The 18307-nt window shown below is 40.2% G+C and overlaps 1 protein-coding gene across 1 annotated transcript; it reads left to right on the plus strand.

Moving 5' to 3' along the window:
- Positions 1-7901: 7901 nt before the first annotated feature.
- On the plus strand, positions 7902-18281 carry crk (CRK proto-oncogene, adaptor protein). The gene is made up of 3 exons (XM_085370477.1): positions 7902-8422; positions 9121-9710; positions 15363-18281. Exons 1-3 carry the CDS (start codon positions 8203-8205, stop codon positions 15498-15500), a joined length of 948 nt encoding a protein of 315 aa, XP_085226603.1. The 5' UTR covers positions 7902-8202; the 3' UTR covers positions 15501-18281.
- The last annotated feature ends 26 nt before the right edge of the window (positions 18282-18307 follow it).

Below are 18307 nucleotides of genomic sequence, written 5' to 3' on the forward strand. Positions count from 1 at the left end.
TCAGAAGTAATAGCTAAATGCATAACTCTTGGTATGCAGGATGAAGTAGAGTAAACTTAATCTAATGTAAGAAAACCTCAAAACTATAATAAATTAGGTTAAATTAACTACTGGCTCATCTTATCCCTTTGTCCCCTGCAGTGGATAGAAGTGTTAACCTCATTGCCATGCGTCCCAAAGCCAAGTGCTGAAATATTTAGTAGCCTTTTTCCTCATAATCCAGGTCATGCTTCACACTGCGGCGCTGTACACTAGAGTGCATCACACGCTTACAGTGCTGTGTTTGTATATAGGTCGCTGCTATGCTGTACGCTGGGTTACAACACAATATCCTTATACAGTATGTAGCTCTCACCTGGCTTGTGCATTCTCTCCATGTGTCACTTATAATCCCTGCAAAGCTTTAATAAACTGTATTTTTAGATGTACAGTACATATATATATGTACTGTACATATATATATGTACTGTACTGTACATATATATATATATATAAACTAATCATTTTTATCTGACAGATTTTTTAGATTGTAGATTAGCTACTTCACAAGTACTATCACTGAATTCAAGAATTTGTATATTTTAAGGGGTTTGCAGTAGCAGTATTCATGTTTGTGAATAACTCTTGAAGGAAGAGCTGACCCAGTTTAATGACTGTCTGATCACTGAAGACAGAGTCTGTCCAGGTAAGGAATATTACACTGGAGCAAAGTAAATGTCACCTTAAAACAGTCAAAATTGCAAACTTTTTTTTTCTCTCAGACCGTGGCCCTAGGTGCTAATACGCTCACCTTTGGAGCTGTTTATGTGTGTATCATAGCAAATGAAGGCTTTTTGTGATGTACTGCTTTGCAACATCATCATAAATTAGCATAAACACAGCTGGATGCATTACAGAGCTATCTTGAATCACTAGCTAACAGCAGGGGTCTGCATAATAACAGAAACCCTGCCAAAGATATAGAACTGGCTGCGCTAGTCACAAAAAAAAACTCTATTGTAATTCTTTTTTTTAATTATTATTTGTAGAGTTGTTCAATTGAAAGGCTTTGAGAAGTGAGAGAGGCTAACACTGATGTTGTTATGAGACTGTGCTGAAGCTCTGATGAACAGAAAGCATGTGGACAGTAAAGCATGAAAGGAAAGGGCCTGATCCCAGTTTCCAAACTAATAACCTTTGAAGCCTGTCCCTCTAAGGGCGTGAGGCCTTAATGTAGACCTAATTGTTTTTCCCTAGTGTCCCTATTGCCTACATACAAGTTTTAAAGATGAGGTCAGAGTATGCAGACCCTTTCCAAAAACTTAGAATATCATGGAAAAGTTTATTTATTTCCATAATTCCATTCAAAACGTTAAGCTTTCAGGATTATAGATTCAGATCCCGCAACTTAAACCATTTCAAGTACTTAGTTGTTTATTTGTACGTTTGTAAATTTGGGCTGATGTCTTCATAGTATTCTAATTTTTTGAAATCATGTTTTCATGGATTTCATGAGCTGGAAGCCCAAATTATGTACAAATAAACAACTAAGTACTTGAAATTGTTTAAGTTGTGGGCCCTGAATCTATAATCTATGAAAGTTTAACGTTTTGAATGGAATTATGGAAATAAATAAACTTTTCCATGATATTCTAAGTTTTTGGAAAGGGATTTACTCATATTTACAGATATTTACAGCTCACGTTTCACACTGCTTTAAACACTCAGTTTTAGATCAATTTTTCTACTCTTGGTTCTGTATGTGTATTAGAGTGGATACCCCTTGTATGGTCATCTCAGGCACAGTTCTGATGTGAGCACAAAGGTCCCACCTTGTTGTTTAGATCTTCTATTGTTATCTCAGAAAAATGAACTGAGTAGCTACACCAAGACCCAGGATGTTATGGCTTAGTCACACTGGTCATTTAGTGATTGTATGAAATCTTTTTGCATTCGGTGACCAGCTGCAAGTTACTTTGATCATCAGCTGGTCTCCCAGAGACTAAGCACACAACATCCTCAACATCTGGGTAAATGCTTTCGATCATAGGGCGACTGCACAGGTTGCCTGATGGGAGGCAACCTGTCTCCAAGTAATCAAAGTCCAATTCAGACTGGTTGCAAATAGACATCTATTTTTTAAATACAGGAAGAGAACACATTACAAGATTACGATCTGAGTCACTCTGGACCAATGAGTGAAACTCATGTGTAATGCATTTTGTTGCAATAAGGGACTTGACTCAGCTGGTTGCCAACTAGTAACCAGATATTACTGTGGTTGAACTGCTGTCCTGCAGCAACTGCATCTCGATCTGTTTCTGAATTTCTGGTTCAAACCTGTGAGGTACTGGCTGAACTCTGAAGCTAATGTGAATTTCTGTTTAAGGTGAAGGTCTGTGTATGTAAACAGCAACAGAATTGACATTTTCACTAATCTATCACCGTTGTTTGCTGTATTATCACAAACAGATTGCATGTAATTGCCAACTTGACCCCATTCAGTCTCAATCTGATAACAGACTGACTCCATTTTATTGCTGTTTTATCGCAGCGCTAAAATAGCTGCAGGTTCAGGTGATTCTAACGTAAGAGTAAATGATACTTTTTCTCATCCAAAATGTTTTAGCAGATTAATTAATACTGATACAGATGAAAAAAAAAAAGCAGTGCCAAATTTCGCCAAATGGATAGCATTTAGAGAATACCCCACTGACACCTGAAACTGTGTCCAACTCAATATGAAGGCTTGATATGACCTGTGCAGCTTCCTTCTGGAAAAAAACAGAATCAAATCAGAACTGAATCAACAGCAGTTTCAACAATAAAAGATTTAGGTGTCTTATTAGAGACAAAAAAGAGGCTAATGTAGTCTTTAGAAGCTCATTCCCTCTGATTCTGCACCCCTAGTATTTCTTATTTTTAAATCTTTAGCCTTCAGACCTAACAGGTGGCGACTCGAGGGGCATCACCTGAGGACACATATGCAAACCTTAGCGGTTGAAAATAGAAGCCAAAAACCGCATTTACCACATTTCCTGGAGTGACCACTGGTTCTAAACATAAATAAATCCCACTGCCCCCCATGTTAAACTTTACCTCAGAATTAACCATGTTTATAGCCTGGTATGGAAACATTTTGGTCTGTACAGATACTCATTTGGATCTGACTAAGGCTTAAAGTTGGTGGCTGCTAAATGTACTATAGTTGATAGCTTCCTGCTAATCATCACTTTACCTAATTCCACTTCCTGAATTGGACCTCTTTACCATGTTTGTGCTGTTAATGTCTTTTCTGGAAGTTATTGAGTTGCTGTGTGGCGCAAAGAGTGACATCCAAGACACGAATGCAGTTTGCCTATTATGTTAGCTACCATTGCTGATAACTTAACTCATAACTAAACCGCCACCCGCTCGTCATTCCTGGCTCTAAAAATGTGGCACAGCTAGAGCCAAAATGCAAATGTTGAGGTTTTAAAATGCAGAGTGTGGAAACCAGTGGGTGAAGTCACCGGTGACCATGTCCATCTTTTATATAGAGGTCTATGGCCTTTATTACTGAAGCCAAATAAAAGCCCCAAGACCTGTACACAGATATAAGTGTATAAAACAAGTGCATCTTCCCTTTAATACTCACCAGGAGCTTTTACTGTAAGACAAGAAACTAATGAAAAGCATTGAAATAAGCAAATTCAGCCATTTAGCAATTTACCTCATACCATAGTGTGTTCAGCAGTAATAACATGATACTTATAGGTAACCAACATGTCACACAAGCTGCTAGCTGCTCCCTTTTACTACATTAATACAACATAGGCTGTAAAAATTCAGTGGTAAATCAGTGGAATCTAATTACAAAGAGAAGCATCCCTTTAATGCATCTTTACAAGGAGCTAGTATTCCATTGTCCCTGTAAAACCACTTTAACCAACAGCGCGTTAATACGAACCCTTTAAACAGAGGCAGATGTAAAGCATGTGACACTGAACTCACACTGTTGAAGTCCGTCCTTGAGAGCCACATTGAACTTATTTTTAGCAATTCTCTGTATAGAGTGTCAAATATTGATTGTTGTACAGTGAGTTCAGTTTGTGGTATGTAAAGCATCCACTGGCTTTGTGTACCACTCGTGGTTTGGACTCCATTCTTGGGGTAAGAGTCTTGCTGAAGCTTGCGAATTTACATTGGCTGAAACATGTCTTTGACTGACTGCAGGAGAGAGATATGTACATCATTTTGTCTGCTTTTATGTTGAGGTCATGGGAAATCAAAGCAAAGGGAAATCAAATTAAGCTGATATGCTCATTTGAAGTATTTGAATATATACATATGTAAAGATTCTTCAAACTTGCTTGTCAGAAACTCTCATATTGTTCAGCTTTACTTTCTTCAGCCCTGAGTAAGCAAACTGGTTGAAATTGTGGCCATATGTCTATAGTTTGGTGATTTGTCCTTCCCCTTGCTCTGTACAACTATCTACTCATTGCCACGTGCAGAATGACCTGTCCTTTTGATGCAAACTGTGGTTTTCAGCTTGTGGAGCTATAAATGTTTCCAGTGACAAGACGATGTGAAGTCCATGCGTACGTCTTGTCCAAGGACTCTTGCTGCTTTATTGTGAGTTGTAAAAAGAAACATGGAAATTTGAATTTGAAGGTATGGGTGTCTGTAGCCTTGAATCGTTTATGATTCTTTCCTCAGTATCAGTTTTTCTGTCTATAGCATATACCTCTATGATATTCTCCATGTTCCATTTGTCCCAAAGTTTCTTTGTTTTCATGCCACTTTATCACGGTGATCCTTTTAAAGGAAAACTCATTCATTTCATTCAAATTTAAGATGAAATTGTAAAACCTGATTGTCTGCTGTTTTGCCATGGATCTTATCAATAAATTCTCTGAAGGGAAAAACCCTGCCTTACTCTTACGTTTGTGTTTTCCTCATGTGTTCATGTGTTAGCTACAGCAAATATTTGTAGGACACATCATACATACATCTGACGCTATAATACTATAGCATATTAACATGTGGATAACTGTTATCTGTGCTTCTTAAAGTGATTTATATTATAAACAGTCATCAAATGATGTGCCAGCAGAACAACAGGAAAAACAATGGGCTTGTTATAAACTCTTTCTTGTTATCAAGTCATTAACAGCCAAGTCTTTACTAAATGGTCATGGCTTTTCCCCTGACAGATGAATTTATACTTGCATATTAATAAATTCACAAAATACATGTTCTAATAACTCATTTGATATGCATCTATAATGATCCAAAAACACAGCATGGTGCAGTTGTAAACAAATGTATTCTATCATATGTCTGGGTTAGGGTTAGCAAGTGCACTGTGGTGGATTAAAAGGTAATAAATGACACTATAATAAAATCCATTTGTGTCAGCATCCTGAAATTGTTTTAACAAAGCTAGCGTTTTGCTTCCAAGGAGCAAAAGATAGCAAAAGGGAACAGATTTATAACATTTTAAAAGTGGTCTTGAGCAATAGTTCTCCAGGTTTTCTGGTGGTCTTTCAGATTTTTCTTTGGACATTGACTGCTTTTTCACCCATTTTCAGTCCAGTCCTTGAAACTTACCATTCTCAGAGGAATGTGTTTTGTTCTTTAAACCACTTAACACTGACCTGTAAGTCATGCATAAAGAAAGCACCTGTCTCTAGGAATGAACTAGTGCAGTGTCTACACCTTATTTGCTCTAATTTCTTTAGTTGACCCAATGAAAAAAGCCAAAATAATAACTCAGTTTGACAGGCATGAAATAGTATTTTTGCACTAACGTGGAGATTTCCAAAAGACTTGGTGTATCTCGGTGTGTTGTGCAGTGTGACCTTAAAAATATGAGGAAACCTTACAAGTGGAAGACATAAGGAGAAGTGGCAAAACATTGCTGAAGCAGTGTGGGATCATCTTAACATAGACCAGAACAAAAGGCATCCAGCATCCAAAGAAGAGCTTTGAATGTCCTTCAAGAAGCCTGGAGAATTGTTCCTGAAGTCTACTTAAAGGCCGACAAGAAATCGGCCTTAGAGAGTTCAGACTGTGTTGAATCATACCAAACATTGACTTTCAAGCTTGTTATAATTGTACAGACTGATTTTGACTTATATGCTGTATTTTTTTATTTATGTCTGCACATTTCAATCAGTCTTTGTACTCATTTCCCATTTTCTTCACAAAACACAAAGAAACGGGAAGAGGTGGCTCAAGAGCTTTTGCACAGTAATGTACTGTAGCTTTAAATTATAACATTATATAAAAGTTGAAGAGACATTTGCTTTGCCAATCAATTCTTTTTAAAAACAATGCCTATTTTGTATTTCATATCTTTTTGGCTGATAGTGGAGATAATTTCCCATGTGTCCAGGCGTCAGACACTAAGTGACACCACCAATCAGAGGTCCTGTGTCCATGTCCTAAGAGGCCAGAATTATACTGGTGGCATAAGTGGGATCTGTTGTCCATCTGCAGCCTGTTAAGACTCAAACATCCAACCCAAAAGGCTGTTTGAACTATGTTTTGTGGACAGCTGAGAACAAGTTGAACTTTTTTTTGCATCACCACTAAATGTGAGGACATCTACCTCACATTTGAAACTGCCTTCTGTTCCAGCTCCTCTACCACCCCAACATCCCCCTTTAGGCATTAGGGGATGTTTCCTATCACTCCCCAATTTTACATTACATTATTGTAGGGGTGATGCACGTGGAGTCCAAATCCTCACTGTATTCTGCTAAGGTAATAAGTCAGTCATTTCAAAATGTGAGTCTTGTAATTCCCAGTAGAGTTGAGGCTCTGTGGACATGGAGATAATTATACATTTAGATTAAATGGTAAATGGTATAGTGGCAAACAAACAGTAGAACAGAGTAATTTTTTTTCAGTCCCCTCTCCTCTTCCTGTTAAAAGGCAGTTTTTCCTTTCCACTGTCACCAGCTGCTTACTCATAAGGGGTCATTTGATTATTAGGTTTTTTCTCTATATTACTGTAGGGTTTGTTTGTTTGTTTTCTGTTTTATATAGCACCAAATCACAAAAACAGTTGCCTCAAGGTGCTTTATATTATAAGGTATAAAACATATATTCTGTACATTCCTGTGTTTCTTGAGGAGAAACACGGGAATATACATGGAATACACAGACAAAGGCTGTAATCAGCTTTTATTTTATCATTGTTTTCTGCGTGATGCAATACTCCAGATTTGCTTTACCTCAGTATTTACAGCGATCAAGTGTTTATGTTGGTGGTACACATAGAACATGACCTGCTTTCTTCTGTGGTTACATTTGGTTGCAGAATGAAGCTCTCTTATCCACAGAAAACTTAGCAGGTAGAATTTACTTTAACTACTCTCACTGGAGTACCGAAGCTTGACATTTAGGTGTGAGAACCGGTATATTGACAGGATTTTGAAGTCTTTGAGTGACACCTAGCGGCCAATATTACAAAATGCATCTAATCTATTTTATGTTCACTTGGTTAAGATGAAAAGATATGAAGTTATTTACTTTACTGTGTGAGAAAGAACTTAAGCGTTGGTTAGCATAACGCTCTGCGCTCGGTGCAGCAGTGGGGTATAAGCTTTGGCTTTCACAACCCACCACCATAAAACACAAGACAAAGTTAGCCCGAGCAGGAAAAGCGCTTTCGTGACCATCGCCACAATATAACTTTAAAAATGTTTAATTTCTGTAAGAAAACACGCACGAATAAGCGACATGGCATCGTATGATAAGCTCCTCTAAATGTTGTAAGTAATTTCGTGCTTGTTTTTCAAAAGACGTCGCTCGAAGAGGATGATGGACGAGACGACAAGCTGATGCTGTCACGCCGGCGCGTGCGCCGTAAGTGTGATACATCATATCCGGTGAGAAGGGTCTTTTTTTGTTTTCGCGTATCCGCCATTTCAGTTTTTGAAGTTAGTTGTCATCGGCGGCTGGATTGTAGCAGGATTTGTGGCGTTAAAACGTATAATAGGACGTACAGAGCTGACTTCTGAGCACAAACCGAGCCAGAGTCCCTTTTTATTAGGTGCTTGAGCTTCAGTGTCGGAGAATTGATGCCCAAACGGCCAGCTGCGGATGTCGCCTGTTTACTAAACGTGCTCTAGGCGCTAAAGTTTTTGTATGAGTTGAACGCTCTGCCTGTGGATAACGGGAGGGAGAGCAGGGAAGGCCCGGTGAAGCCTCGGCTTTGGAGTGGTTATCATGGCTGGAAATTTTGACGCGGAGGACCGTGGTAGTTGGTACTGGGGTCGGTTGAGCAGGCAGGAGGCTGTGTCTCTGTTGCAGGGGCAGAGGCATGGCGTGTTTCTGGTTCGGGACTCCATCACCAGCCCCGGCGACTACGTGCTTTCGGTGTCAGAGAACTCCAAAGTCTCGCATTATATAATTAACAGCATCAGCAACAACCGACAATCTGGTCCAGGTAAGCTAGCAGAGCTGGGGGTACGGGGTGGGGGGAGGCTTGATATTAGGAGATGCTGATGTGACCATTCTTGCATGACTTGCACCAAAGAAGATGCGCAATAGTACATTTTCCTGGCAGGCCAGACACTGAAACATGTTTCAGTTTGACGTTAGCTCAGACGGACAATTCTCTGTGCGTTATGCAACACACTGTTTTTAAGAAATCACAAATTGATGGTTTGTGTGTCTATAGGTTCCTGCGTGGGCGGTATGCGTTCTTAAATAGCGCACAGTATCATTGCAAGTCAGGCCCGGTGTAACATTATATAAGCCAACTTGTCAAACTGGAAGCAAATCACCTTAAAAAAGAAGGGGGGGGGGTCTCTCATAGACTGATTTTGGCAGGCTTTGATCTGAAAAAAGCGTCTGCTTGGTTGTCTTCTCCCACAATATTTGTTGTATTCCCTCATGCATTTTCTAGAACACTTACTGGAAGAAACACGACATGTATGAGAAAAATGTAAAATAAGGAAACTGAAAGACTTCCTGGTCATGTTGGAAATCATCACCATCATACTTGTGTACATAAATAGGCTGCCTTTAGATTTCCCAGATGTGAACACTAATAGATAAGGAAAGGAGTGTTTCGGGTGAGTTATGATTTAATTTTTCTGCTTCTAACTTCACCTTTTACCTGCCCTCCCTCTTTTTCTCCAGGTTTGGCCCATCCAAGGTTCCGTATTGGCGACCAGGAATTTGATGCACTACCTGCTTTGCTAGAGTTCTATAAAATCCACTACTTGGATACCACCACCTTAATAGAACCCATCAACAAATCTAAGCACCCCACTTTCATGAGTGCTGGCCCCGGTGGAGGCCCCCCACCACGCCTGGAGGATGAGTATGTTCGGGCACTTTTTGATTTCCCCGGCAATGACGACGAGGATCTCCCATTCAGGAAAGGTGATATCCTCCGAGTCCTTGAGAAACCAGAGGAGCAGTGGTGGAACGCCCAGAACTCGGAAGGCCGCACAGGGATGATCCCAGTGCCGTACGTGGAGAAGTACCGACCGGCATCCCCCAATTCGGTGGCGGGGTCTAGCATGTCCGGTGCTGCACCTGGTGGGATGGGGATGCTGGGGAACTCTGACGGCTCTGCAGGACCGTCTGGCGCTCCACTGCTGGGAGACCCCAGCCAGTACGCCCAACCCACACCCCTCCCAAACCTCCAGAACGGACCTGTCTATGCCAGGGCAATACAGAAGAGGGTGCCTAATGCCTATGACAAGACAGCCCTGGCTCTAGAGGTAAATATGGCTGTATGGGTATTTTAATTTTTTTTCTCCTTATAACATGCACTGGAAGCTAGGAGATAGTTAGGAAGACGGATGTAGCTCCAGCCCTTTTAGCTTATCGAGACTGAACTCACATTCTTTGGCTCTCTTTCCCCATTGTGCTTTTGGCCAGTTCTTCCTCATTATTTGTTGAGCTGGGTGAAGAGTAATCAAGGTCAGAAAGTGATTAAGCAGCTCTCTTTTAGGTTCTGTAGTTAATCTGCTCTTTTAATTTCTCTGTTGAAATCAGTCCAGCACCATTACAGACTGACCTGCAAGTCTCTACACAGTGGTTATTAATACCCTGGATTCTTCCTTGTAGACTTGTGCTCTAGTCAGTTGACGAGTGTTTGCGCTTTCCCCCAGATTTGAACCTAAATAGGAGACTCAAAGTATGACTGCCATTAAGTGCTGCTCACGGCGGCTGGGCTGTTAAACTGTCCGGAAGTGAGAGCGGGGCTCCCACGGAGCAGGTCATTTGGGGAAGGAAATAGTTTGTGTTTGGGAACAGGACCATTTCCTCTGGTCTCTGTGAAGCCAGGAGTCCAGCTGAGCCACAAATGGGACTAGGAGGTTAAACTGAGCGTGCTCTGTCTCTGCTCCTCTGCTGTTGGATGGCTAAAGACACCTCTACCTAGGGCTGCTCGATTATGGCAAAAATGATAATCACGATTATTTTCACTGAAATTGAGATCGCGATTATTTGACGATATTTATTTAACCCTTTAAGACCTACTATAGAACCAAGTCCGCCAGAGCTTATATTATTTTTTTACATGTTGTAGTGCCATTTGTGGGAGCATTTCAAGTTGCTATACAACTGTTATAGCCCATATTTTAATAATATGTATGCATTAAGTCCATAGTAACTACATTAATTGCAAAAAAGTGCAATAAACTACAAAAAAATTGAAAATTGTTTTTGTTTTTTAACATATATTTCTACTTGGAGAAATTTAAGAGGTTTATCCCTCAAAACTTTAAATACAAAAAAGTTTATTTTGAGTGTCTTCATAGTTTTATTTTGGAGATACACCAATTTTTATATACTGCAGGAAAAACAAAAACAATCCTATGATGCAAATTTGCAAAGAAAACAGCAGGTGCATCAAAATAAACTATTTCCAGCAGTGCAATTCGAGTTCTAAGCATCCCAGAAACTATTCAGAAAAGTCAAACATGACCAGTATAGGCTTTTAAGGCCTACAAGTAAAAAAAACTACATTTTCCGCGAAAATGACATCACTTCCGGTTTCGGGCAGGAAATGGCGGACATGTGATAGTTAGCGGTGACGTCTGTTTCAATGTGCCAAGTGTTACGAACAGCTGATCGGATCGGCAAAGCGTGTTTCTGGAATATTATGTTTTTGTTCCTGCAAGCGCTTTTTATGCAATTTATGTGGAAGGAAACCGTGACCGAGGACAAGCTGATGGCATAAGATGTAAGTTTCATATGCAAAACAAATTATTGTGCTAGCTTACACGGTTCAGGTTCTACAGGGATTTAAAAATAGTTACACAAAACAGAGCGTGCTGCTCTGACCGGCTTTAAAGGGTTAACAATAACAATGTATTGAATAATGACTTTAAAAAATAATATAAAATAGTGTGCAACACCACTGAAGTTTTTTTTACCTCTCTTTTCAACCAACGGCAGTCACTCTCCAAATAACTTCTGCTTAGCTTTCCGAGCTTCCCTCGGGTCCTCTTAATCAGCGGTCTCCAACCTTTTTTGCGCCACGGACCGGTTTATGCCCGACAATATTTTCACGGACCGGCCTTTAAGGTGTCGCGGATAAATGAGGGAGGGGCTAATAATCGGCTCAGTCATTTTTAATGATCGTTGAAAGCCCAGATCGTAATCGTGATTAAAATTCGATTAATTGAGCAGCCCTACCTCTACCCACATTTTGCTTTTCATTCTGATGAACGAGCTATTTCTCTGGCTTGTTCAGCAGCCAGAAAAATAGCTTCAATTTACTTGAAATTTATTTTCGCATATGACAGAGACATCCTTTGTATGAACTGGATTCTGCCACTCCCACCTGTGGAGGACCTTTCTGGGTTAGGCCCATATGAGACAATGCGTTTTCGCCACTCTGTTTGGCCATCAGTTGCTCATCATGGCAGTGCTGGACAGTTAATTATTAGCTTACATTTCCTTGATGGTAAAGATCACTGTTTCTCTTGAGCAGTTAATTTGCAATATTTAAATCCTGCTTCATGTGACTCTGGTTATTCACTTGTTTTCTCAATTCTGAGGCACAAAACATGTCAGCTTCACAGAGATGTCATTGTCGCTGGAGTTTATTATAGAAATGTACAGTATGAAATAACATGCAGAATATTCTAGCTAACATTAACTGCCATCCTAGAACTTGTCATACACGCCCACACTGGATACTACAGGATTAGTGAACAAGTGCAAATATGGTGCACAACATACAATAGAAATTAGTTCAGTAAAGTTACATTTAGGGCTGCTCGATTATGGCAAAAATGATAATCACGATTATTTTCACTGAAATTGAGATCTCGATTATTTGACGATATTTATTTAACCCTTTAAGACCTACTATAGAACCAAGTCCGCCAGAGCTTATATTATATTTTTACATGTTGTAGTGCCATTTGTGGGAGCATTTCAAGTTGCTATACAACTGTTATAGCCCATATTTTAATAATATGTATGCATTAAGTCCATAGTAACTACATTAATTGCAAAAAAGTGCAATAAACTACAAAAAAAAATTGAAAATCGTTTTTGGTTTTTTACATATATTTCTACTTGGAGAAATTTAAGAGGTTTATCCCTCAAAACTTTAAATACAAAAAAGTTGCAAAAAATAGTTTACAACAACAGGAAATTTATTTTGAGTGTCTTCATAGTTTTATTTTGGAGATACACCAATTTTTATATACTGCAGGAAAAACGAAAAAACAATCCTGTGATGCAAATTTGCAAAGAAAACAGCAGGTGCATCAAAACAAACTATTTCCAGCAGTGCAATTCGAGTTCTAAGCATCCCAGAAACTATTCAGAAAAGTCAAACATGACCAGTATAAGCTTTTAAGGCCTACGAGTAAAAAACTACAATTTCCGCGAAAATGACGTCACTTCCGGTTTCGGCCAGGAAATGGCGGATATGCGGTAGTTCGCGCTGACATCTGTTTCACTGTGGGAAGTGTTACAAACAGCTGATCGGATCGGCAAAGCGTGTTTCTGGAATATTGTGTTTTTGTTCCTGCAAGAGCTTTTTATGCAGTTTTTGCAAAGCTTTATGTGGAAGGAAACCGTGACCGAGGACAAGCTGATGGCATAAGATGTAAGTACAACTCCTCCGGTTTATTGCGCTAGCTTACACGGTTCCGGTTCTACAGGGATTTAAAAATAGTTACACAAAACGGAGCGTGCTGCTCTGACCGGCTTTAAAGGGTTAACAATGACTTTAAAAAATAATATAAAATAGTGTGCAACACCACTGAAGTTTTTTTTTTTTTACCTCTCTTTTCAACCAACAGCAGTCACTCTCCTCTCCAAATAACTTCTGCTTAGCTTTCCGAGCTTCCCTCGGGTCCTCTTAATCAGCGGTCTCCAACCTTTTTTGTGCCACGGACCGGTTTATGCCCGACAATATTTTCACGGACCGGCCTTTAAGGTGTCGCGGATAAATGAGGGAGGGGCTAATAATCGGCTCAGTCATTTTTAATAATCGTTGAAAGCCCAGATCGTAATCGTGATTAAAATTCGATTAATTGAGCAGTTACATTATTAAGTAAAAAGTAATCAGTTTAATTAACTGAAAAGGGAGAAAATCTAAAAAAAATCTAAAAGATCAAAATCTGTAAACCGTGTGCTACACCTTTTTTTGCGCCAAGGACCGGTTTATGCCCGACAATCCACGGACCGGCCTTTAAGGTGTCGCGGATAAATACAACAAAATAAAACTAGTACCGGTACCGAAAAAAAGAAGATTTATTCATAACACACGTGAAAAGACCCAGGAAAACCGAGTTACCAATAAAAACGATAACAAAATAACGCTGAAAACCGATAAAAACCCTGAAAACCATACATTTCACACCTGAGCCTCAACTCTCGCGACCCGGTACTAAACGACTCACGGACCGGTCCGAGGCCCAGGGGTTGGGGACCGCTGTGCTACACAGTCCCCAAACAGCTTAATGATCATCCAAGTAAAAATTTGATTCATTTATTTATTTGCAATACATGCACTAGATATAGCTAAAAGAAACTTTCCATCTGTAGTTCCTGGGTGCAGGCTTTTCATGATGCACCAGTATTGCTAAATGATAGCAATAACTTGTGGTAACTCAAAGCTAGCACATGGATTCACACAGTGAAACGCCCTTAATGGTTTTACAGCTAGAGCACAATGCCAAAAGCAAAGATAACAAGCATTTCATCACTGCAAGACATTTCTAACCACAAGTATCACTCTCACACAACTTTATGGCAACAAGAATGAGAATCTTTTAACCACAGTTGTAAACCATACTTAAAATGCTAAAAAGTACTGCACCCACTGATGCTTTGTGGTACTTAATTCCACAACCCAGATGCCTTAACTAAAAAAAAATTAAAGATATCAGTATTACTCAAATGTTGTAGACCAGAATTTAACATGAATGCATGTTGTTACAAACCAGTTCAAGTAGTTGTGGTGCGGTAGTTGCTCACTGTAGGCATAAGCACACTTTTAAATGTCAAGAACTGTACTAATTGTCTGTTTTGCAGTAGTGATGATAGCTATTATATCCACTATTGCCAGTGTTTGCTCATGAAGAGTTGTGTGTAGTCTATTGATGCACTATTTGTCTGAGACCTGGTAATGATACCGTATGAAAACTGTCTCCAGGAGTTCCTCTTCCTTTATTACTCATATCCTCCAACAGGCTCTGCATACTGCTGGTGGGACAAAACCAGCAACCTGAGTTTTTTTCTTTCTTGTTTTTTTTTTTTTTTTTTTTTTTAATTAAACCCTCTTCTCACATTTTGTGGAACAAATAATGATCAAAAACAATGCCAGGTGTTCAATCGCCTTACTTCTGATACAAAAAAATAATAACTCGTGACAATTAATTGTAGAGACTTTTCAGCTACCTCGATAAATAAAACTGGCTAAACTGCATTACCTATTTGAAGCAGCAGTATTGGGTGCACAGAGCGCAATACCTCTCAGAGGCTTCACATCCGGGATATAAAAACCTGTCGTGCAAATTCTTTGACACAGCTGCACCTGTCTGGTAAATGTTATCAGATAGATCTTATGCCGTTAAGTCATCGCCTTCACAGACTTGAACTTTGGAACTGTCTGCTGCTCTTTGTTTGCGCAGGTTCAGTGACACAGGACACTCCCCTCCCTGTGCAGGTCACCTGTAATCATGCATTACTTCACCCAGGAGCAAGCCCTCGCCTACAGATCACTCGCATCTCTTGCTTGCTTCAAATGTTTTTCCAAGCATCTGAGTCAGTCTGGTTGTTCATCATTACTGTTACTGCTAAGAAACTCTGATGAATGCAACTGCATGTGACATGGTGGTTTTTGAGAGGACAGTTGGATTGAGCTTGTGTCTCATAGGTTCTCCTCTCTTCCTGTGCAGGTGGGGGACATGGTGAAGGTGACCAAAATCAACGTGAACGGCCAATGGGAGGGGGAATGCAAAGGCAAGCGCGGCCACTTTCCCTTCACGCATGTCAAACTGCTGGACCAGCACAATGCCGAGGACGAGCTCAGCTGAGAGCGGACCACCGGGCCTCTACCTGGACACTAGTGGTAGACCCTTCCTCGCCCCTCCTCCCCTCCCTACCTTTGCCTCATTCTACGTCCTCTCCCCACTTCACCTCACAGCTCCAGCTTTTATCTGCACCAAGTACAGTTTCAGAGAATCACTGAGAACAAAACTGGCCCTCACTAGACTTGTAATGCACATACCCTCCATTTCTAGCCTCTTACGTAGACACAGTTACCCTGCGCATCCCCCACCTGCCCTCACTTACTGACAGACCGAATTCAGTCATCTACAGTGGAACAGATACAAAGTGACTCGCCCATCTGTGGATTAGGCGACACCCTTTAGAACCTTCCCTCCATCGTAGACACATTATCAACACTCACTCCTCGGGAGACTCCTCGGCGCAGAGTTCAACCACTTCCTCTTTCTGTGTCAGAGCCTGTAGATAACTGCTGTTGTTTCTTCATCTGTCATCGTGGAACACTGTGGGGTCACTTGTGCTGCATTGATGTCAGATGGGAATCCAGCAGCAATCCCGGTTTTGTATGTGCTTAGTCTTAGAGGACAGTAGGCAACCCTCTCATTTCCACACGGTGAATATGAAGGTGGAGATAGTTAGCTTAGCTAAATCAGCCGGTTGCAGTTAGCATGAAGGAGAAGGAAAACAGCTACACACTGATCAGGTTTCTTTGAAGTTTAGAATTAAACAAAGAAGACTGCACGTGCTAACCTTTGGACATAGCCTCTTCCATTTTCTGATCTTGATGCTAAGCCTGATCAGAGCAGCACAGTCAAACATGGCTCCATTATTTTCTTTTCTTCTACATTTTCCTTCATATTGGACATGAATGCAGCACTATTCTGTGTTACCCACAACTCCAGTGTGATCAAATACAGCAGCAACATTTTAGAAAAGAGATTTAACTGATCTCCATGGGAAATGATTGAGCTCGGTTTTGGAGGCTTGCTGTTCTCGAGGAGAAGACCCAGTCCAACACTCACTTTACCCTCCTGCCTGGTGTCAAACGGAGAACTGAGTGAAGACCAGCAGCTCGGAGCAACTTCATGTAGCTATAGCCATAGTTCTAGCCCCAGCAGCCAAGCAGAGAAGCTGCGAAACTGTCAAGGAGGTGGAGGCGATAAAGGCAACACTACATTCTCTCACTTCAAATACCTATCCAGCAATCACCTATGACCAAGTACCACCAAGTAGTCTTTTTTTTTGTAAGAAAAAATAAGAACATACTGTTATGAAATGACGTACTATGTGATTATCATTACATGATAAATATTGATTTATTTTTGTTTGTTTGTTTGTTTTTGTTATTTTGTAGTTCTCTTCATAGCTGGTTTAGTACCATGGGGCGAAACACTTTTTACTGCTGCATGTTGGGAGGGAGTGAAGGGTGCAAAATGAACGAACTGACTTATGGGGGAGGCACGTCTGCCCCCCACCCAAGCCCCTCACAAGGGCCATGGTGTTCTCATTCTGCGTGTGATGTACATGATTGAACAGAGTGAATGTAGGCTGTCCACTATACTAGTTAGTACTGTCTTTACATGTTAGTGCTCTCCATTCAGCTCACAGGATTTACTGTAACAGAACTGACTCTGTGTTCAGATCTTGTCAAGTGTGTCCAAGAAAAGAGAAAGTGGTGGAAATATTTGATCCCTGGCCGTTTTTTGTTTTTAACCTTTTAACTATGTTGTTGCCATCTTCCACCAGTGTGCTCTTTTAATCCTCAGGCTTATGGGCCTTTGTTTCATTTGTGCTTCCTCAGTTAATCCTTTTTGTCAGTCTTTAATTTAAAGCCCTTTAAGTTACAATGCACAAGCCAAATCTGCTTTACTGCTTTATTCCTCTCTCTGTTTTCTTTATTTCCCACATTCTAAGTAGTGGTCTAGATTGCCTTTTCCCCCCCTCTCTTTGTAAAATTGAATCGGTTTTACTTGTTGACACCTGACAATCATCCCCATCATTTATCAAAATGCAGACTGGCTTGGATTGAAGCAGGCTGGGTGTGCGGCTTAAATCTTTACCAGAGTTAACCTGCTCAACTTTGAATTTGATCTGTGAGAACTTGATTTCTCTTCCATGTGAAGGGTTCCTCTCAGAAATAATGGTACAGTGTTTCTGGCCACCTCCTTGAGCAGCCCTTAGGTGGCACTGTGACAGCATTCAGAAGGGGGCTCCATGCTGAAGGTGAAATCCTCCAGTGTTTGAGATTAAAGGAGATGACATTTGATTTTATCTGATCCATTCTGCATTGATATTTGTGCTCTTTAGATTGACATTACTCGTTGCTTCTCTGTCCTCATAGTTCTGCCCAATATCTTCAGTCTCGCTTTCAGATTTCCTTTTTGTGTTGGCCATATCCAGCTTCAATACTGTAATATTTCCTATTTAAAGATATTACTAAAAGATAATCCGGTTGATGAAATTGCATTCATCTTTGCTGCCAGCTTTCTGATAAGGTTCATTTTTATCTGTAATTTTGATCAAATCTGACTTCTGTGTCACTCATACTGCCTATGGCAGGTGCTTAGCTACATAAATCATTACCTTTATAAATTGTGTTGCCAATGAAACCACCAAGAAGTATTTTTTTAGTAGCCCTGCATGAAGTCATTCATTTCCTTTCATGCAAAGGAAGGGGTGGCAAAACAGCAGTGGTAATTGTGTTAATATCAAAATGTGCCATTTTATTATAACACTATATTCTTTCAAGACAAATTACCTTTTTATTTTCTGTAGCATGTAATGTGTTAATATACTAGTAAATAAAGTCAAACCCATGACAAATGACTCGTTT

Source organism: Diplotaxodon limnothrissa, linkage group LG14, assembly GCF_057381915.1.
Source record: "Diplotaxodon limnothrissa isolate DT_005_m linkage group LG14, D_limnothrissa_male_GT1.1, whole genome shotgun sequence".
Taxonomy (NCBI): Eukaryota; Metazoa; Chordata; class Actinopteri; order Cichliformes; family Cichlidae; genus Diplotaxodon; species Diplotaxodon limnothrissa.

Bases quoted from the DNA above. Each gene is read 5' to 3' on its own strand.
- crk (XM_085370477.1), top strand. From the start codon at position 8,203: ATGGCTGGAAATTTTGACGCGGAGGACCGTGGTAGTTGGTACTGGGGT. The intron at 8,423-9,120 runs GTAAGCTAGCAG...CTTTTTCTCCAG, and splicing joins CAACCGACAATCTGGTCCAG to GTTTGGCCCATCCAAGGTTC. The intron at 9,711-15,362 runs GTAAATATGGCT...CTTCCTGTGCAG, and splicing joins AGACAGCCCTGGCTCTAGAG to GTGGGGGACATGGTGAAGGT.